Source organism: Camelina sativa, chromosome 11 (genome assembly GCF_030686135.1).
Source record: "Camelina sativa cultivar CO46 ecotype springtype chromosome 11, ASM3068613v1".
In the NCBI taxonomy this organism is placed as follows: Eukaryota; Viridiplantae; Streptophyta; class Magnoliopsida; order Brassicales; family Brassicaceae; genus Camelina; species Camelina sativa.
Window position 1 is genome coordinate 8,943,526 of NC_141890.1, and position 21,400 is coordinate 8,964,925.

At 37.2% G+C, this 21,400-nt stretch overlaps 5 protein-coding genes across 7 annotated transcripts; all 5 read left to right on the forward strand.

Annotated features, from left to right (window-relative positions):
* The first annotated feature begins 1,941 nt into the window (after window positions 1-1,941).
* On the forward strand, window positions 1,942-3,220 carry LOC104722643 (MLP-like protein 328). The gene is made up of 2 exons (XM_010440843.3): window positions 1,942-2,313; window positions 2,729-3,220. The coding sequence occupies exons 1-2, from the start codon at window positions 2,127-2,129 to the stop codon at window positions 2,995-2,997; spliced, it is 456 nt and encodes a 151-aa protein (XP_010439145.1). The 5' UTR covers window positions 1,942-2,126; the 3' UTR covers window positions 2,998-3,220.
* A 1,209-nt stretch (window positions 3,221-4,429) lies between these two features.
* LOC104722646 (4-hydroxybenzoate polyprenyltransferase, mitochondrial) lies at window positions 4,430-14,087 on the forward strand. Of its 3 annotated transcripts, none has more exons than XM_087472483.1 (9): window positions 4,430-4,444; window positions 10,950-11,411; window positions 11,725-11,860; window positions 12,309-12,430; window positions 12,548-12,617; window positions 12,708-12,857; window positions 13,334-13,469; window positions 13,567-13,663; window positions 13,763-14,087. In XM_087472483.1, exons 2-9 carry the CDS (start codon window positions 10,969-10,971, stop codon window positions 13,830-13,832), a joined length of 1,224 nt encoding a protein of 407 aa, XP_087328609.1. In that variant the 5' UTR covers window positions 4,430-4,444; window positions 10,950-10,968; the 3' UTR covers window positions 13,833-14,087. The 3 variants fall into 3 exon arrangements, with proteins under 3 accessions (XP_087328609.1, XP_087328608.1, XP_010439149.1); XM_087472482.1 differs by lacking the exon at window positions 4,430-4,444 and adding an exon at window positions 10,411-10,676; XM_010440847.3 differs by lacking the exon at window positions 4,430-4,444 and adding an exon at window positions 10,601-10,825.
* LOC104722645 (MLP-like protein 328) lies at window positions 5,127-6,262 on the forward strand. The gene is made up of 2 exons (XM_010440845.3): window positions 5,127-5,383; window positions 5,767-6,262. The coding sequence occupies exons 1-2, from the start codon at window positions 5,197-5,199 to the stop codon at window positions 6,033-6,035; spliced, it is 456 nt and encodes a 151-aa protein (XP_010439147.1). The 5' UTR covers window positions 5,127-5,196; the 3' UTR covers window positions 6,036-6,262.
* A 47-nt stretch (window positions 14,088-14,134) lies between the features above and the next one.
* LOC104722647 (calcium-dependent protein kinase 3) lies at window positions 14,135-17,193 on the forward strand. Its single transcript, XM_087472481.1, has 9 exons — window positions 14,135-14,799; window positions 15,078-15,364; window positions 15,464-15,607; window positions 15,707-15,859; window positions 15,948-16,063; window positions 16,164-16,331; window positions 16,441-16,568; window positions 16,662-16,761; window positions 16,861-17,193. Exons 1-9 carry the CDS (start codon window positions 14,396-14,398, stop codon window positions 16,945-16,947), a joined length of 1,587 nt encoding a protein of 528 aa, XP_087328607.1. The 5' UTR covers window positions 14,135-14,395; the 3' UTR covers window positions 16,948-17,193.
* A 36-nt stretch (window positions 17,194-17,229) lies between these two features.
* LOC104727794 (potassium transporter 3) lies at window positions 17,230-21,374 on the forward strand. Its single transcript, XM_087472480.1, has 9 exons — window positions 17,230-17,521; window positions 17,938-18,181; window positions 18,271-18,519; window positions 18,619-18,666; window positions 18,776-19,036; window positions 19,114-19,166; window positions 19,453-19,567; window positions 19,845-20,099; window positions 20,170-21,374. Exons 1-9 carry the CDS (start codon window positions 17,519-17,521, stop codon window positions 21,267-21,269), a joined length of 2,328 nt encoding a protein of 775 aa, XP_087328606.1. The 5' UTR covers window positions 17,230-17,518; the 3' UTR covers window positions 21,270-21,374.
* Window positions 21,375-21,400: the final 26 nt, after the last annotated feature.

The following is a 21,400-nucleotide window of genomic DNA, read 5'->3' on the forward strand; positions in this document are numbered from 1 at the left end:
TGAAATGTTGAAAAATGTCGTGCACATTTCACCTGCTCATATATATTTTGCAAATTATTTTTCCAATAGCATGTGACAATTTAAATAAAAAAATGAGTTATCTCTGCAAGATAGGATAGATTTTTTCAACTAATGGTAAGAAATAAAAGTGGGTATATTTTCTATTTGATGTACACAAAAGAAAACTGGAGGTGATAGATAGGCTGGTTTGGCATTATTCAAAATCTGGAAAATATTCAGTGCGTTCGGAATATGGGTTGGCTAGGGAGATGGTGACTGAGGTTGAAATTGGCCCAACATGTACGACTTTAAGAGCCTAAGCATGGAAACTTCATGCTCCGCCTAAAATTAAATATTTCTTTTGGCAAATTGCCTCTGGTTCTCTCCCAGTGACAGATCATTTGGCTCATCGAGGGGTTAAGTGTGATATTAAGTGTAAAAGATGTGACTTAGAGTGTGAAACAATCAACCATGCTCTTTTTGAGTGTCCTCGATCGCGTCAAAACCAACTTGAAAAGAGGTAACATATGTATGCATGGACGGTCCATATATATGTTCCCTCTCGCTTATGAAACCACAACCACACACCACTAGACTAGAACCGTCCATTAGAAGACCAAGGCATAGCCGTGGGAGTTCGGATATTCGGATTGGATTTTTTGGGTTTGGATTTTTTAGATTTTTAATTCTAAAATCCGTTCGGATATTTTCAAATTTCAAATTTGGATCGGATTTTCGGGTTCAGATTCGGTTATCCAAAGTACTCAAATATTCAAAATTTTGTATCTAAATCTATTCAAACGACTTGAAAAAAACAAAAATATCAAAAAATTACAAGTATTTTTTTACCTAAATATACTCAAAAATAGTTGTAATACATGAAAATATTAAAAATATCCAAAAATTTAATCTTTTAGACACCTAAGTTATTACAAGTATAAGTATTACTAAGATATTATTACTATATAATTATATTTTGGGCATGTTCGGATATCCATTCAGATTTCGGTTTAGATCGGATTCGGATTCGGATTTTCGGATCTTGAAATTTAGAATCCGTTCAAATTTTTCTAAATTTTCGGTTCAGATCGGATCGAATTTTCAGAGTCGGGTTCGGATCGATTTTTTTGGATTCGGATATTATGCCCAAGCTTACCAAGGCAGATGAATATAAAAGAAAAAGAAGGTTGCGTTTCCATTTTAAAACAGCTCCGAATACGAATCGAGCAATTCACCGACGCTTCCAATATGCAATTTTTGAGAATCGCGCTTCCATCGCGTTTTCGGTGGCTTCCGTACCCGGTTCCGGTTCCGAAGCGGGAATCAGTGGTCGGATGACGATTCCGTGCTTCCAGGTTAAAACAGAGGAGCGAAACAGTAAGAGTGAGGGAGCTGACCTGAGATAGTGAAGTGAAGAATACAACAATATTATATATATTTTTTTTGCTTGTTTGTGATTTTGTACTTTTGTTATTTAATACTACAAAATAACTCAAAGTCTCAAACAACGAAAAAATAAACAAATATACTACAAAATGGTATTAAAATGATATTTAGTGAAAAAATAACTCAAACAACGAAAAAGATATGAAATAAACAATTTAAAAAAAAAAAATACGTACCTAATAAAAGAGAGATCGAGATTCGAGCATTCGTCGAGTAAAGACGATCGCTTAAGAATTTTAAAACACTTCGCTTTCATGTATTCGTTTAAATTTTATCAAATATATATATATATATATATATATAAATATAAAATATATATATATATATATATATATATATATATATATATACACGATGACTGTCCCCATGATTAATGTGTATGGGGCGTGAATCATGTTGCATGATTATTTTCTAAAAGATGATGTGCCAAGTGCCAACTACCCACCTAAATAACGTGGTCGAAATATATAGTGTTTAAATAGTCTAGGGTTAAAAAACCAGGAGAATATTTTAGCATGCATTACCAAATGATAAAAAGAAACGGTAGAAACTATGTAATTTTGAACTGTCACGTTCACTATATAAATCTAGGCGACGACAAGTATAATCTCATCGATCACTAAATGAAAGCATAGAAGTAAAAAAAACAAGGGAAGCTTTTAAACGACAGAGGGAAAGAAATGGCGACGTCGGGAACATACGTAACGGAGGTTCCGTTGAAAGGATCGGCGGACAGACATTACAAGAGCTGGAAGAGCGAGAACCATCTCTTCCCTGACGCCATCGGCCAACACATCCACCATGTCGTTGTTCACGAAGGCGAACATGACTCTCACGGGTCTATCAGGAGTTGGAACTACACATATGGTATACATTACTTATACTTTCTCTCTATATACAGTACATTTCACACTTTATATATACACACACACAATAACACAATTATGGCGTATCTATGAAACAAGGGTTGATCTATTCCAAATTATGAAATATGATTATTACTGAATTTTCTATAAGTTCCTAAACAAATAACAAACACATATAGTTGAACAAATTTGTAGACAACTTGCTCGAGAATTCAAACATAGCTAGTGATTCACACTTAAACTCAACAATACATTCTTTAACTAGCCCAAACACCGTGACTTCGACAACCTATACAGAGACTGTCTAAACAAAACAATTAATCCGTAGAGTTTTTTTTTTTGTGATCATAATCATATATCTATTCTGATGGTACGATGTTGAAAATTGTAACTAATAAGCACATGTTTTCTGTAAGATGGAAAGCCGGCCACGTTCAAAGAAAGGAGAGAGATAGATGATGCGAACAAAACGTTGACGAAAAGAGGACTGGATGGTCACCCGATGGAGCATCTCAAAGTGTTTGATGTCATTTACGAATTTATTCCTAAAACTGCGAATAGCTGCGTCTGCAAGATCACTATGATATGGGAGAAGCGCAACGATGACTTTCCCGAACCAAGCGGCCTCATGAAATTCGTCAAGACCATGGTTGTTGATATTGAAGGCCACGTCACCAAAGCTTAACCATCATCATCAATAATGCCAATACCATCATCACAGTCCATCATCAGTATCTCGATGTATTACTTAAGATGTTTTTCAATATAATAAATGGGTTGTTGTGTGGGGTTTCAAATACTATATATGTAAGTGTTTGGTACTGGAAGATGCGTGTATTTGTTGTTATGCTCATCATGTATCGGGTTCGTTATAATGATTATTAATAAATAAAAACTAAGTTCAGTAATCTATATATATATATATATATAATATAGTAAACATGCATTTCGAGGTACTAGCTAGTAGCTAGTATATGTAGTTTAATAACAGTACGTATATTTACGGTCACACGCGCAAATAAGGAATTCTACAGAAATAAACCGCAGAAACATCATTGCTATAGAATTTTGTTTTTACAAATTGCAGAAAAAGTATAACGAATTCAAAATCGTTTTTTTGTTTTATATTTTCTCTTTTGTAAAAGATCTTTGAAGGAGAAGAACCATAGAGACGATAGACATCTATCAACGCTAAATATATTTATGTTATAAATAGTAATCGTAGGCAGCGTTAACTGATACCATGCACCATCAGAAAGATCTGGACCATGCAGATGCTTTACTAATATATAGATTAGCAAACTATTAATATATGTAATCAAAAATTCGGGATTGATAATGAATTAATAATTAACCAAAAAAACATTTAAAAAAATTCGGGATTGATTGTTGCTTTCTTACCGAATCCAAACAACCTTACCCCACCAATCCGATAAAGGCTACTAACTATATGTGTCTCACCCTCAGATCCTATCAAATTTGGGATCCTAAAAAGAATGACAAAAGAGTGTTTCGTTCAACTATATATTATTAATAACCAGTTGAGTCATGAGTGTATAATCTTACAGAGAGTATTATGGAGATTAACAACCCATAAAATTATTATGGTCCTGAGTCCTGACTCTACGAGTTTAGACCTGAAAGTCTGAAAGTTTCGAGTTATAAACTTTCGAATAATACTGTATTCAAGAATTAGTTTAGCTAGGGTTATTAATGTGGACACTAAAAGCATACATGTTTTTTCGAGTTAAATGGGCCACTCGATGTGGACATTAAAAGCATACATGTTTTTTTCGTTGACTCATTTATATCAGACCAAGTGGAATGATGTATAGGCAGCCCCATCACGGTTGCTCATGTCATATTTTTATTAAAAAAGAAAAAGAAGAGATAGAATAGAAAAGAAAGAGGATGGTTGAAAGAAATTTGAGAAATGTTTCTAAAAGTAAATTAGACATGTATTATTTATCAAATAGTACACATATTAAAAAAAGAAATGTATATTAAAAAAATATATTTTTATTTTTTTGAAAAACGTTTCAGCATTTCTCCATTAAAGATGGTCTTTAATGATCCATCCGCGTTGCTGAAGACGTCTCGCTCCGAGACGACGTGCTCGTCGTTGCTCACTGGTCGGTTTTGTCGATCTTTTTCTTTTTCCTCATCTGAGCTTTGATTGTTTGGGGAATTATATTTTCTCTGAGATTCGTTCGGTTGAGGTGTTTACTTACAATAATTCACCTCTAACAATCTGGCAGAGGTAACTCGAGAATACACCTCAGTATATTTCTATATGGCCACGACATGAATATTTAAAATTTCATATCTTGCGTTCAAATTTTCTAAAAGTATAGTATTGTGAATTTATCTCTCTCTAGTCTAGGGTTTTTTATTCACTATGCATAACGTCGTGACTTCAACGTACCTTATAAGTTATAAAAGAGAACCAAGCAAGTGTATGTATTCGCCGAAAAAAGCAAAGACGATCGTTTAAGAGTTTTTAAACACTTCGCTTTCATGTATTCGTTTAGATTATCATATTATACATATATTAACGGCGATATCATTAATGTGTATGGGCGTAAATTATGTCGCCGTGACGCTGCGCCAACTACCCACCTTAGTAACGTACGTGGTCGAAGATTAGCCTAACAACATCTATTACCCATCTCTCTGCTCATTAAATATTTAGTGTAGCGTTAAATAAAATAGGTGAAGATTTTAGCATGCACTATCAAATTATGACAAAAAAGAAAAGGTAGAAACCATGCATGTTTTTAACCGTCACGTTCACTATATAAACCTAGGCGACAACAAGTGTTATCTCATCACTATAGAAAGACAAAAACAAGTGGAAGGTTTAAAACGAGAGAGAGAGAAAGAAATGGCGACGTCGGGAACATACGTAACTGAGGTTCCTTTGAAAGGATCGGCGGACCAACATTACAAGAGCTGGAAGAGCGAGAACCATCTTTTCCCTGACGTCATCGGCCAGCACATCCAACATGTCATTGTTCACGAAGGCGAACATGACTCTCACGGGTCTATCAGGAGTTGGAACTACACATATGGTATACATTTACTTATACTTTCTCTCCATATACAGTATATAACACTTTATATATACACACACACAACATAATTATGGCGTATGTATGAGAAACTATGGTTTCGACTATTTAATATATCATATTTTGCATTTCTGTTTACATATGGAAACGATTGTCATACTTAATTTTAACAAAGTGGAGTACTTTTCATTTTAGAGCTTTGAAAAATGTAAATGCAAAAATCTGAGTTCATAAGTCACCATATTGTTGTGAGTTCAGCTCTCTGTAGAGTGTGATTCACTATATATGTGATCATAGTCACATATTTAACCTGATGGTATGACTAGCTAGCTACTCGGATGTTGGAAACTGTAACTAATAAACACAAGTTTTCTTTTTGTAAGATGGAAAGCCGGTGACGTTCAAAGAGAGGAGAGAAATAGATGATGCGAACAAAACGTTGACGAAAAGAGGACTGGAGGGTCACCCGATGGAGGATCTCAAAGTGTTTGACGTCGTCTACCAATTTATTCCAAAATCTGAGGATAGCTGCGTCTGCAAAATCACAATGATATGGGAGAAGCGCAACGATGACTTTCCAGAACCAAGCGGTCTCATGAAGTTCGTCAAGAACATGGTCGTTGACATTGAGGGCCACGTCACCAAAGCTTAACCATTATCATCACCGGCCATGATCACTACCATCATCACCAGTCCATCATCAGTATCTCGATGTATTACTTCAAAAGTATTTCAATATAATAAATAATGGGCTCTTATGGAGTTCCAAGTTCTATGTAATTGTTTGGTATTGGAAGATGCTTTGATATGTTGTTATATGCTTATCATATATCGGCTTCGATATAAAATGATTATCAATAAGGAAAAGTATGTTATCTATATGTTTTGATATGTTGTTATATATGCTTTGTATAGATGCTTTGATACGTTGCTTTGATATGTTGCTTTGATATGTTGCTTCGGTAGAAAAAGAGGCGTATAGAGAGTACAAAAAGTTTGAAAATTTTATTGAAGAGGGATATTAATATATATGAAAGTGTAATTTTAATGTAAAACTTAACTAATGAAATAAAATTGAGAGAAAAGAAAAAAAAAAAATTTTATCAGTATTGTTACGGTGCATCCACGTCATGTCACATGTATTATATACGTCATCAAAATTTTATAATTTCTTGCCACTATGACAACTTATGTTTGATTTCACACAAATTTCTAATATGAAAAATAATTTGAAATAATAGTTGATGTATGAATTAATACGGTATATATAATACTTGATGTATAAATTGAACAAGGTATGAAAAAGTTTTTTTTCCCACAACTGAGAAAGAAAAAATTATCAAGTACTCAAGTCTTTTTTCTGCAATATGTAAAAACAAAAATTTATGGCAATGATGTTCCTGTGATTTATTTCTGTATACTTTCCACATCAAGATTAAAAATCCAAGGCTTGACAAAAAAAGATTAAAAATCCAATAGAGACGTTTACGTATCATTTTAATTTTTTTTATTTCTTTGTTATTTATTTCTAAAATCTTAATTTGAACATTTCGAGGAAAGAGGAGATAACATATATAACGATTAACGACGATCAACATCTATAATAGTGAATAGTTATAGTTGGCAGGTAATTCTCTTTTTTATGGCAATTCTCTTTTTTTTTTATGGCAACATCTATAAATTTTATGGCAATTCTCTCTTCTTTTTTTTTATGAAAATATATAAGGGTCCACTTTTTTCAGCTCACATGGTCCTTCGATTTATTGAGCCGGCCTTGTCGGCAACCATGCATGCACCTTCAGACCAGTACACCAATCGTCCGGACTGGACCATACCGATTATTTAATTTATAGATTAGGTAGTAATAGCACGGACAATATATTTTATATATAAAATTTCAATTCTAAGGTAGAATTATCATTTTAAGTACATAAATTAAGTATTTGTTTTGCAATAGATGGAAAATTATTTGAAGCAGAAGTCTAAACTGCACTGGCTAAAGATAGGTGATGGTAATAATAAAATATTTTATCGTGCAGTAAAGGCTCGGGAGATAAGAAATGCGATCAAAGAGATTCATTGTCCTGGAGGTTTCGTTGCAAACACGCAAGAGACAATTAAGATCGAAGTTGAGAGATTTTTTCGTGAATTTCATGGCCACAAGATGTTTAACTATAAACCGATTGACGACACTGAGTTGTCTGCATTGTTACAATATCACTGCTCTGACTTGAATCAAACTGTGTTGGTGAAAGAGGTTATTGAGGCAGAGATTAAAGACGTTTTATTCTCCATGCCAAAGGATAAAAGGCCGGGGCTAGACGGGTATACAATGGAGTTCCTCATAGAGACCTGGTCCATCATTAAACAAGACTTTGTCACCTCAATTCAGTCCTTTTTTCAGTTTGGATTCATACCAAAGGGTGTTAACACTACCATTCTAGCATTAATCCCAAAGAAAAAAAAAAGTTAAAGAAATGAAGGACTATCGGCCTATATCCTGTTGCAATGTGACATACAAGGTGATCTCTAAGATTCTTGCCAATAGGCTTAAACGTTTGCTCCCAGATTTCATCTCTCCCAACCAGTCTGCATTTGTCAAGGATCGCCTCCTGATGGAAAATGTCCTTTTGGCCTCTGAGATAGTTGCAGATTACCACTAAAAACGGTCTCTCCGAGAAGTGCTGTCAAGATTGATATCTCAAAGGCTTTCGACTCTGTTTAATGGTTATTTCTGTTTAGCATATTTCGCACTCTGCAGTTCCCTCTACAGTTCATCAGGTGGATTGAACTTTGTATCACAACCGCTTTTTTCTCTAGTCAAGTTAATGGAGAGTTGTCGGGACTTTTCCAAAGTGCAAGAGGCCTTAGACAAGGATGTTCTTTATCGCCTTATCTCTTTGTTATATGCATGCAAGTGCTATCTGCAATGTTGGATAAAGCGGCTCAGGAGAGGCAAATAGGCTATCATCCTTGCTGCAAGAACGTTAGACTCACACACTTGTGTTTTGCTGATGATTTATTGGTTTTAACAAAAGGTACAAAAACGTCAATTGAGGGCATTCTCCAAGTTTTCAATGTGTTTGCCGAGAGCTCAGGACTTAATATCAGTTTGAAGAAATCTACTCTTTACATGGCTGGGGTTGCAGCTGCTGATCAGGACACGATTCTTAGCTCTTTCCCCCTTGCCTCTGGAACATTACTTGTCCGTTACCTTGGTCTACCCCTTCTTACCAAGCGTATAACAACCTCTGACTATACTCCACTTATTGAACGAATCCGTGATAAGTTCAGTCGTTGGACAGGTCGGCATTTATCTTTTGCGGGTCGTCTCCAAATCATCAGCTCAGTCATTCATAGCCTCACCAATTTTTGGATGTCGGCTTTTCGGTTACCAACGGCGTGCATCAAGGAGATAGATAGCTTGTGTTCCGCTTTCTTGTGGTCTAGACCCACTCTCAACACCAAAAAAGCAAAAGTCTCATGGCAGGATGTCTGTATGCCGAAAGAAGAGGGTGGATTGGGGTTGAGATCGTTGAAAGAAGCGAATAAGGTGAGTTGCCTCAAACTCATTTCGCGAATTTTATCTTTAAGCTCCCTCTAGGTGACATGACTTAGGACTTATCTACTACAGAAGGGTTCTTTCTGGTCAATCAAAGCTAACACCACCACAGGTTCCTGGATGTGGCGCAAATTGCTCAAATATCGCAACATAGCGGTTGATTTTGTTCGGTATGAGGTTAAAAATGGTGAAAGTACATCCTTCTGGTATGATAATTGGTCACCGATGGGATGCTTGATTACTATTGCAGGACAGAGGGGAAGCATTGATATGGGCATTCCTCTCCATTTTATTGTTGCGGAAGCACTAACTCATCGACCGCGAAATCACCGCGTTGACTACCTGAATCAAATGGAAGCAGCTCTAGCGACCATTCGAAACAGAGGACGAGTTGAAGTAGAGGATGTAGTCTTGTGGAAAGGCAAATGAGATATTTTCAAGGCGAAGTTTCGCACCAACGAAACCTGGGAGCATACCCGGACAAATGGCCAAATAAAGCCGTGGACTGTCGGTGTATGGTTCTCTCAGGCCAAGCCAAAATATTCTTTTATGGTATGGGTTGCCACACTAAATCGCCTGACCACAGGGGATCGCATGCTACACTGGAACGCCCGGGTTGATACTTCTTGTTCTTTGTGCCGTGCACCACAAGAATCCCGCAATCATCTATTCTTCACATGCTCGTACTCGACAGACGTATGGACAAGCCTTACTTCTAAGCTACTTGTCCAACACTTCTCTACAGATTGGGAAACCAACATGTCTCTCCTCGTGGATACTTCGTTGGGAACTCATACTCTGTTTCTATTACGTTATGTTTTTCAGGCTTCGCTCCACTCTCTGTGGAAAGAACGAAACAATCGCCGACATGGGGAGACTCCGGTACAACCCACTCTGCTCATCAAACGCCTTGACAGACAGGTCCGAAATAGGCTGCTTTCACTTCCTTCCACATGAAAACACACTGGCTGCATGGAGCGATGGTTAGCCACCCGTTGAGGGGATAACCGAAACTACACCAAATTTTCTTTTGTATGGTTTAAAGCTATAGTTTAAGCCTAAAACACTATCAACATTATGATGCATTTGATGTAACCCAGTTTTTTCGAATAAATTTTACATTTTATTCAAAAAAGAAAATATTGGTATTAAATTCAAATATCAGATTTCAGTTTGGTTTTAGTTTAGATTATTGTGCGTATATAATCTCGACATATCTATTTTAGAACGGAAAATACATTCCCTCCCGTCTCATCCGTACCGACCTATTCCATCTTGTTCTATATATCGTTCCATTTTATTTTTTAAATGATTACTCATTAGACAATATTTATTAATCAAGATTGGGTAAAAAATTTAGACATGTTATTCGAATTCTCCGTTAAATACTTACTTTATTTATTTAGTTGAAATTATTCAAAAATCTATTTAAATGTTTTAAAAAAATATTCAAAATTTTCAAAATACTCAGTTCCAAAAGTAAAAATTAGCAAACTAATGCAATCCAGAATTCGAGATTGATGGTTGCTTGCTTCTTACCAAATTCGAATTATATGGCCAATTAATTTGTACACTAAAGAGAGCGTATATTTTTCTTCATTAGCTCCAAGTTTCTTTTATAGGCCCATTTGTATCAGTGGGACCATTAATGATCCATTCGCGTTACTGGAGAAGTCTCACTCCGAAACGACGTGCTCTTTCTTGCCGGAGTCATCGTCGTCGTTGCTCACTGTTCAGTCGTTGATCCCTTTTGTTTTTTGTTTGTTTTCTTGTTCTTCTCTTTCCGAGATCCGAGCTTTGATTGTTTAAGGAATTCGATTTTAACTTGATTCACATGTGGGGAATAATTAGAAACGCCATGGACGTTTTCGATTCTTGAGGCAATTAAAATTTAGATAGTTTTTTTTTTTCTGGGCAAAATTTTATCAGATTCGCTTGAGAAGTTAGCTTTAAGTTCATAAGAGTTCAGTTACGTTTGAAATCTCAAGTCTTTGTTACTTGCAGGCAACAATTTCTATCAAAGATGGCGTTTTTTGGGCTATTCCGTGTTTCTCGACGGTTATTGAGATCCTCCGTCTCGGCAACTCCATCTTCTTCCTTTGCTGTTTTGCAATCACAGCATAAATCCTTGTCTAATCCTGTGACTACCCATTACTCAAATCCTTTCACAAAGTGTTATCCTTTATGTAATTATAACTACCAAGTATGGAGTAAAGGGAAGGAGTTGCATCAGGATAAGTTTCTTGGTGGTGTTGGCTGGAATTATAGATTAGTTGGTGGGATATCTTCGTCGTCTTCTTCGATTATGGAGGGAAAGCCTAAGAAAGATGATGAGGAGAAGAGTGATGGTGTTAAAAAAGCTTCTTGGATAGATTTGTATTTACCAGAAGAAGTTAGAGGTTATGCTAAGCTTGCTCGATTGGATAAACCTATTGGTACTTGGTTGCTTGCTTGGCCCTGTATGTGGTAAGTTTATCTTCTCAACAGCTCATAGGCAATTAGGTAGTGGATGATCTTGAGCTGAAATCTTTGATAGCATGGGAGAGTGGCTTTGTGGTTAAGGATTGGCAGAAATCAGGGTTGTATAATGCTATAAACCTGAGTTTTCTTGGATTTTATAAATGTTATAGTACTGTAAATTCCACTGGTTTATTTAGTCAGTAATCTGATTGATGGTAGTCTTTTAATAATATAATCATATTTGCATTTTTCGTCATGGATCTGGTTCCGGAGATAAGTAAATAGATAGAAGTTCTGAATCGCCATCATTATTGTATAGGTCGATTGCGTTGGCTGCTGATCCTGGAAGCCTTCCAAGTTTTAAATATATGGCTTTGTTCGGTTGCGGAGCACTACTTCTTAGAGGTGCAGGCTGTACTATAAATGATCTGCTTGATCAGGACATAGATACAAAGGTCAGTTTGTTTTTAAGCTCTCTTATGGTATGGTGATAAAGACAAGTGATGTCAAATTTATATAGCACTTTGTATGTCTGTTTAGAAAACATGTTTTGTGTAACTATGGTATCTGTAACCATGGTGAGAAAGTGTTTCTGATGTATGTTGGATAAATTTACGTCAACATTTTCAGTCACATTTCTGATTACCTGCATGTATTGGTGACTTCGTTCAAAAGGTGAAGAACTTCAGATATTAGATGTGGTGAAGGTGGAATATGTTTTTTGATTGAAATATGTGTTTAGTAGTTAGGGTAGCTACACAACATTCATGTAATTGGATTCATCCTTCCATAAACAAAGATGGGTTGCTTGTGAGTAAGCTAAAGAATATTTTAAGGCTCAAGATTTTATTTGATTGTTTTATTTTAGATAATGTTGTCTTACAAGTTTCTTTTTCTATCCAGGTTGATCGTACAAGATTAAGACCTATCGCCAGTGGTCTTTTGACACCATTTCAAGGGATTCAGTTTCTTGGGCTTCAGTTGCTTTTAGGCTTAGGGATTCTTCTCCAACTTAACAACTACAGGTTTTTTTGGAAATTTTTACATAATGTAGTTGACCCAACTTCTGAAGACATATTGTCATGCCTTCCTTTTATCTTTGTGATCCTATTTGAGCTCATTTCAGTATGTATATTCTGCAGCCGTGTTTTAGGGGCTTCATCTTTGTTACTTGTTTTCTCCTACCCACTTATGAAGAGGTTTACATTTTGGGTAATTTAAAACCATCTTGGCTTCTCAAAGTTAGACAGTATATTTTTTCTTGGTCCCCTTTGATCGATTCTTTTTTTTTTGTAATTGCAGCCTCAAGCCTTTTTAGGGTTGACCATAAACTGGGGAGCATTGTTAGGATGGACTGCAGTTAAAGGAAACATAGAGCCAGCTATTGTGCTCCCTCTCTATCTCTCCGGAGTCTGCTGGACCCTTGTTTATGATACTATTTACGCACATCAGGTATATTAACTTTACTTTTAGCTTCGAAATCTATTTGATTACGAGCAGTAGCAAAGTAGTTAATCTTAATGTGCCCATATTGCTTCCTTAGCTTTCTTTTCTAGCTTCACTACTGCAGATTTCTTTTTTCACATTTTCTTTTGTGTCTCATGCAAATGCATCCATTTTGATGTACGACTTTTATCTAATGGCAATCTTAAAGAAGAAAACTACACTGCACTTTTCCATCTGATATCTATAGTTTAAGTGAAGAGTTAGTTCCATAAAAGTCTTCCAATTTGTAACAGAAGTGAGATATGAAAGTTACCTTGTAGCCCATTGAAAAATGAAATAGGTTGATTTCAGTCTCCTTTAGATAGTATATCAGTATATGCCACAAGTTACGAATCCAAAAAATCAACTTAAGTTCAGTTTTAATGCAAGTAATTTTTAGATATTTGTAGAAGTTAATGTGTAAGAATCTATTGTGTCCCCAGGACAAAGAAGATGATGTAAAAGTTGGTGTTAAGTCAACAGCTCTTAGATTTGGTGATAATACAAAGCTTTGGTTAACTGGATTTGGCACAGCATCCATGGGGTGTCTTGCACTCTCTGGACTCAGTGCAGATCTCGGTACTGAATAAACTTTAGTAGGATTCTTTAGTCATTCCTAATTCCATTTACCGTCTTTTAACTTTTTTGTTGTTGTTATCTCGCTCTAATGATGAAGGGTGGCAATATTACGCATCACTGGCTGCTGCATCAGGACAGCTAGGATGGCAAATAGGGACAGCTGACTTATCATCTGGTCCTGACTGCAGTAGAAAGTATGAAAATTCGGGTTTTGATTTGTTTACTCTTTCTCAATCCAACATGTGTGATTTTCCTTGGAAACTAATACTCTCTGGGTTTTGATGTTTGTACAGATTTGTGTCGAACAAGTGGTTTGGTGCTATCATATTTAGTGGAGTTGTACTTGGAAGAAGTTTTCAATAGAGACTCTCTATCTCAACAAATAAGGATGAAGCTGTAGTATGAGGAACCTATATATGAAGAAATGAAGTAGAGTTTTAAGATACTGTAAGTGAGACAGAGGAGGTGGTCTTTGCTTCAGGATCGTAAAGCTCTCAAGGAACAGATAAGCTCAAGGCTTCTCTGTATGTGACTCATTCAAAGGGTTGACATACGTAATTAGAATATTACATTTATTTGTAAATTTTACTGGATGCTTAATAAATTTTCCTTTTTGAATCCCAAATTGCAAATACATTAACATTGAATTAGCCGTGTGATTTGGGGAAAGTGGAAACATCTTTTTACAGAAGATTTCCTTAATTCATTAAATTATCATCCAATAAGGCAAATATTATTATTTCGTAATTACACGCGGTTAAAATTGATCCAACTAAACACCAATAAAAATACGCCACGTGGTCAGCATCTCCGTGTTCGATCTCAAGACATAAATAAGAAAAAGCCATAAGAATCGGAGATTTGTTCTTTCTCTCTCGATTGACTTATTGACTGAGAGAGAGAGAGAAAGGCTTTTCAAAAAAAAAATGGGACACAGACACAGCAAGTCCAAATCCTCCGGTCAGCCACCGTCCTCCCCTTCGTCTACATCCGGAAACGTAGTCCACCATGTCAAACCTGCCGGAGAACGACGTGGATCCTCTGGAACCGGCGGATCTTCAGGCTCTGGAACCGGCGGATCTCGTTCAAACACATCTACTCAGCAGAATGGTCGGATCTTAGGTCGGCCTATGGAGAACGTACGTGGTTCATACGAGTTCGGTCCTGAGCTAGGTCGTGGTCAGTTCGGTGTCACCTATCTTGTTACTCACAAAGAGACCAAACAACAGTTCGCTTGCAAGTCAATCCCTACGCGTCGTCTTGTCCACAAAGACGACATTGATGATGTTCGTCGTGAAGTCCAGATTATGCACCATCTCAGTGGTCACCGGTAAATCTTTTTTTTTTTTTTTTTTTTTTTAATAGGAAATTGCTTCTTTTTGGGATATTCTGAAATGGAATCTGAAACGCCTTTGGTTGAAATGTTAGGCTAGATTAGAAGAACCAATGCTCAAGTCTCCTATGAATGAGATAGATATTTTAAAAAAGGCTATTTCGTTTTCTATATTAATGAGTGGTTTGCATCATATGTGGATGAAAAGTTTTGTGGTCCAATTTAATTGACTTCGTATTTATCTGACTTTTCAAGTTGGTGAGTGGGGTTTGTAGGAACATAGTGGACTTGAAGGGAGCTTACGAGGACAGACACTCTGTGAATCTCATAATGGAGCTGTGTGAAGGAGGGGAATTGTTTGATAGGATCATAGCTAAAGGTCTTTACTCAGAGAGAGCAGCTGCTGATTTGTGCAGGCAGATGGTGATGGTTGTGCATAGTTGTCATTCTATGGGTGTAATGCACCGAGACTTGAAGCCTGAAAACTTTCTCTTTCTTAGTAAAGATGAGAACTCCCCATTGAAAGCTACTGACTTTGGTCTCTCGGTCTTCTTTAAACCAGGTTAGGAAACAGGCTAGAGGCTTTCCCATTTGATACCTGCATTAGTTTATTACTTCATAGTCAATTTATCCCTCTAATGAAGTTGATTTATTAATGTAGGGGATAAGTTTAAGGATCTTGTTGGAAGTGCATACTATGTTGCCCCAGAAGTTCTAAAACGAAACTATGGACCAGAGGCTGATATCTGGAGTGCCGGTGTGATTCTATACATCCTTCTCAGTGGTGTCCCACCTTTCTGGGGAGGTATTGCCTTGATACTTTTTTTGAGAAGAGAATTTGGTTGCACGGTTTGAATGGTGGACTGTGAATGTATAGTCACCTTTCTTTTTTACTATTATGCAGAAAACGAAACGGGGATCTTTGATGCCATTCTTCGAGGGGACCTTGACTTTTCAGCTGATCCGTGGCCAGCACTATCTAGTGGTGCCAAAGATCTTGTGAGGAAAATGTTAAAATATGACCCTAAAGACCGGCTTACAGCTTCTGAAGTGCTAAGTAAGACCCCTTCATAACATGTTTTTGATAAAATTAATGACGACACTTTGTTTTGATCCAACATTAACATGTTTTAATACTTACACAGATCATCCGTGGATTAAAGAAGACGGGGAGGCATCAGACAAACCGCTTGACAATGCGGTGTTATCAAGGATGAAACAATTCCGGGCGATGAACAAACTAAAAAAAATGGCCCTGAAGGTATTAAGAACGTTAATTGAAACCGTCTGATCATCCCTATCATACTTTATGTAGTCTTCTTGTTCTAAAGCCAACCTCCGCTTTTCGTTTTGCATTTCAGGTTATCGCTGAGAACCTTTCTGAAGAAGAAATCATTGGTCTTAAAGAGATGTTCAAATCTCTAGACACTGACAACAACGGAATAGTCACCTTGGAGGAATTGAGAACCGGTCTCCCCAAACTTGGTTCGAAGATCTCTGAGGCTGAAATAAGACAGTTAATGGAAGCAGTAAGTCTCTCTATATCAAGTCTCAACCTGCTATTTTGATGTCGAATCTGTGTTTTCCCCTTGCAAAAAAACAAAAGTGAGAAAGCTTATGGTGTTGTTTTCGTTATAGGCTGATATGGATGGAGATGGATCAATCGACTACTTGGAGTTCATATCAGCCACAATGCATATGAACAGAATCGAACGTGAGGATCACTTATACACTGCTTTCCAGTACTTTGACAATGACAACAGCGGGTAAAACAACAATCATCAATCTCTCTCTTTCTCTATTTAACAAAGCTATAAAAGTCTTAACTCCTTGATCATGATTTTTGTGTGATATTTTAGCTACATAACAATGGAAGAACTAGAGCAAGCCATGACGAAATACAACATGGGTGATGATAAATCCATCAAAGAGATCATTGCTGAAGTAGACACCGATCGTGTACGTATGCATTAAATCTTTAAGTTTGGTCCATTCACGTTATGCATCACTTGTTATCCCAATAACACTCTCTTCTCTTATATTCCAAAAAATCTATAGGACGGAAAAATCAACTACGAAGAATTCGTAGCAATGATGAAGAAGGGAAATCCAGAATTGGTGACAAACCGACGCAGATGCAAGTAAAAAAACATTTGGAGCCTGGATTGATAAATCATAACACAAAGAGAGATCTTTTTGATGTTGTTTGTTTGTTTGGTTTCCTCTCACTTTTTTACTTATTAGCTTTTGTGTTGTTGTTGTTTCCCATTACAAATACATTATTTTCTTTCCTGCAATCTCTCTTTTATCAACAAAACATAATATGCGTTGGATTTGTTTTCACGAGAGATTGATTCAAGATATAAATAATAATTTCATGATTTCACGAGAGATATGTAAATGTAACAAATATAACAAAGGTGCAATAGATTCTTACAAAAATAAAATAATAAAAACAATGGAGATAAACAATTAAAAATTGAAAAAAAAAAAAAAAAAAATTAACAGGAAGAAGGAGAAGGACCGCGAGCTTTTGGATCGAGTCCGTTAAAATGTTCTCTCCTCTCTCGATAATAAAAACAAACAAATGAAATGATCATCGACAGCTTTCCTCTAGATTAGATTCCGATTCATCTTCTCAGAAATTAGTCTCCGGCTGATCGTTATAGATCCTCTTCCAAGCGACGCCGCTTCTTACTCGCCGGCGGCTTGAATCATGGTATGTCTCAACCGTATACGTCTGCAATCTATCTTAAACCCCTAGCTTCCTCTTGATTCTAAATTGATATACTCTGATGTCAATTAGAAATATTGTGAGAGAAATCTGAAACGAATAATGCCAATACGTCCTCCGTCGTCGTTGAATTCATCTCTTTGATTCTAAATTTTTCAATCAAGCTATTGAAATCTGACTTGGTGTTACTCGCGAAAGTATAATTACTGTAAATGATTCATTTCAGTGCATATCTGAGTTTATGATCTGATTTGCACCACGTTGTAGCTTCGTCTGGAAGGCTTAGGCTTCTTGCAATTAGATTTCATGGTGTTCGAATGAATTATGAGCATTCATTGATAATCTGTGAATGTGTAAGCGTGTTGCTATAAGTGTGATGTTGTTGTCTTCTCTTGAATCAGGCTGATAGGAGAAACAGGTGTAACCAGGTCCTCCTTTTAGCATATCAGAGTTTTGGTTTAGTGTTTGGAGATTTGAGTATTTCTCCTCTCTACGTGTATAAATGTACTTTCTACGGAGGATTGAGACATCACCAAACAGAAGATACCATATTTGGCGCGTTTTCTTTGATATTTTGGACCATAACTCTCCTTTCACTCATCAAGTACATGGTTTTTGTATTAAGTGCAGATGACAATGGTGAAGGTATGAGCAGTGGTTGCTAAGTGAATCCGTTTTTCCTTTTATCCTTGTGATACATGGTTTAGAATGTAAGTGTTGGGTTTCTGTTGCAGGAGGGATCTTTGCTTTGTATGCTTTGCTCTGCAGACACGCAAGATTTTCTTTGCTTCCTAATCAGCAATCGGCTGATGAGGAAATCTCCACATACTATGGCCCTGGAGATGCAAGTAGAAATTTGCCTAGTTCTGCTTTCAAAAGCCTTATAGAACGAAATAAAAGATCAAAAACAGCTTTGCTTGTTTTAGTCTTGGTAGGAACTTCCATGGTTATAACCATCGGTGTCCTTACACCAGCAATTTCAGGTAATTAGGCAAACCTTTCTTTCGCTTCTGTCTGGTTGTATAGTACGTTACCATTTTTATATTTTCCATGGTTTAGCATCTAACATTATCTTCTTGTAGTCTCTTCATCTATTGATGGGCTTGTGGCCAAGACAAGTCTGAAGCATAGTAAGTAATCTTTGCTATCCATCTTCATACTTGCGTATCTTGTTTATATACGTTTACACATCTCCCTCATTGTTATTAATACATCTCTACCTATGTGTTGCTTGCCTAGGTACTGTGGTCATGATAGCATGCGCTTTACTGGTTGGACTTTTTGTTCTGCAGCACCGTGGCACAAATAAAGTTGCCTTTCTATTTGCACCGATAATGATTTTGTGGTTGTTGATAATTGCAACTGTTGGTGTGTACAATATTGTGACTTGGAACCCCAGTGTATACAAAGCCTTATCTCCCTACTACATCTATGTATTCTTTAGAGACACGGGAATAGATGGATGGCTGTCCCTTGGAGGCATTCTTTTATGCATCACAGGTAATATGTTCAGAAAATAGACCCATCAAGTGTTAATGCTATGTTATGTCTCATCTCGGCAATTTTTCTAACTTCAGGAACGGAGGCTATCTTTGCTGAACTAGGCCAATTTACAGCTACATCCATAAGGGTATATGAAGCAGCTAATTTTGTCCTTTAAATCATGCAGCAGAAACCTGGAGAGACTTTTATAGCAGTTCTATAGGAATTGCATTGTACAACCACTAGAAGTTTTTTGTTGCTAGAAGAATCCATAAGCTAGTGGTCATATTAAGGACTTAATCTTGACCTAAGGAATTTGAAAATATGATACACTGTTAGAATCTGGTTACTGTTTTTATTACTCGACAGCATCTTTTGTTGGCTACTGAAGATGAAGAAACAATAACATTTTGCAATCTCATGGTTCTATGCAGTTTGCGTTTTGTTGTGTTGTTTACCCGTGTCTGGTGCTTCAATACATGGGCCAAGCTGCGTTTTTGTCAAAGAATTTTTCTGCTCTACCTTCAAGCTTTTATTCTTCCATTCCAGGTAATAATTTGGTGAATCTCCTTTTCACGTCTCTTCCCTGTACCTTACTGCCTCTATGAATTCCATTACAAGTCTCAAAGTACTACAACTCAAAGGAATGTAACTGGCCTTCAGTGTTTGGGATGTCTTAGTGGTGGATTTTGTCCATGATGCATGTCTAGATCCAAAATTTCGGGTTTATTATTCTTTTCTGCAAGTAAAATGAATATTCATTCATGTGCTCCTCTTTGCTCATGTAGTTTGTCATATGTTCATGTCTTTTGTTCTTGTTTTTCAGATCCATTTTTCTGGCCGGTTCTCATGATGGCTATGCTGGCTGCAATGGTCGCAAGCCAAGCAGTCATATTTGCCACGTTCTCGATTGTCAAACAATGCTATGCACTGGGATGCTTCCCGCGCGTGAAGATTGTTCACAAACCAAGATGGGTCCTTGGTCAAATTTACATTCCTGAGATCAATTGGGTTGTCATGATCCTCACCCTTGCTGTCACCATTTGTTTCCAAGACACTAGACACCTAGCTTTTGCTTTTGGTAAGGGCTTAACCTTCCATAAAACTCATGATTTCCATCTTTATCATTAAACTAATCCTTTGTTCTCCAGGGCTCGCCTGCATGACTCTAGCCTTTGTGACAACTTGGTTGATGCCTCTCATCATCAACTTTGTCTGGAACCGTAATATCGTCTTCTCCGTCCTATTCATCCTCTTCTTTGGGACCATAGAACTTGTCTTCGTTGCATCAGCCTTAGTCAAAATCCCTAAAGGAGGCTGGATAACTCTCCTCCTTTCCCTCTTCTTCACATTCATCTCTTATGTATGGCATTATGGCAGTAGAAAGAAGTACCTATGCGACCAGCACAACAAGGTCCCTATGAAGTCAATCCTAAGTCTCGGCCCAAGCCTCGGGATCATCAAAGTCCCCGGGATGGGTCTTATCTACACCGAGCTGGCCAGTGGTGTCCCTGCCACATTTACTCACTTTCTAACAAACTTACCGGCATTCTATCAAGTTGTCGTCTTTGTCTGCTGCAAAACTGTCCCTATCCCGTATGTACCGCAGAAAGAAAGATACCTTATCGGCCGGATTGGACCGAAAACATACAGGATGTACCGATGTATTATCCGAGCTGGCTATAAAGACGTGAACAAAGATGGAGACGACTTTGAAGACGAGCTGGTGATGAGCATTGCCGAGTTTATTCAGCTAGAATCCGAAGGCTACGGCGGCTCAAACACTGACCGTTCCATCGACGGTCGGCTCGCTGTTGTGAAAGCCTCAAACAAGTTTGGGACAAGGCTGTCTCGGTCTATATCCGAGGCCAACATCGCAGGCAGCTCGAGATCACAGACAACGGTAACAAACAGCAAATCTCCGGCTCTGCTTAGACTGAGAGCAGAGTATGAGCAAGAGCTTCCGAGGCTGAGCATGAGAAGGATGTTTCAGTTCAGACCAATGGACACTAAGTTCAGGCAACCTCAGGTGAAAGAGGAGCTGTTTGATTTGGTAAACGCTAAGGACGCAGAAGTTGCTTACATTGTTGGGCATGGTCATGTGAAGGCGAAGCGAAACTCGGTGTTTGTGAAACGGCTGGTGATAAACGTAGCTTACTCGTTCTTGAGGAAGAATTGCCGGAGCCCAGGCGTGATGTTGAATATTCCTCACATTTGTTTGATCAAAGTGGGCATGAACTATTACTTGTGAGTTTTTGTTACTGATATTTCTGTGAGAGTTTTGTGGTTCAGAGTATTATAAATCTGGATATGATGTTTTCATTTTTGTAATATTTATAGTTTACTGACATTCTTATTTTCTTTCTTGGTTACCTTTGTGTT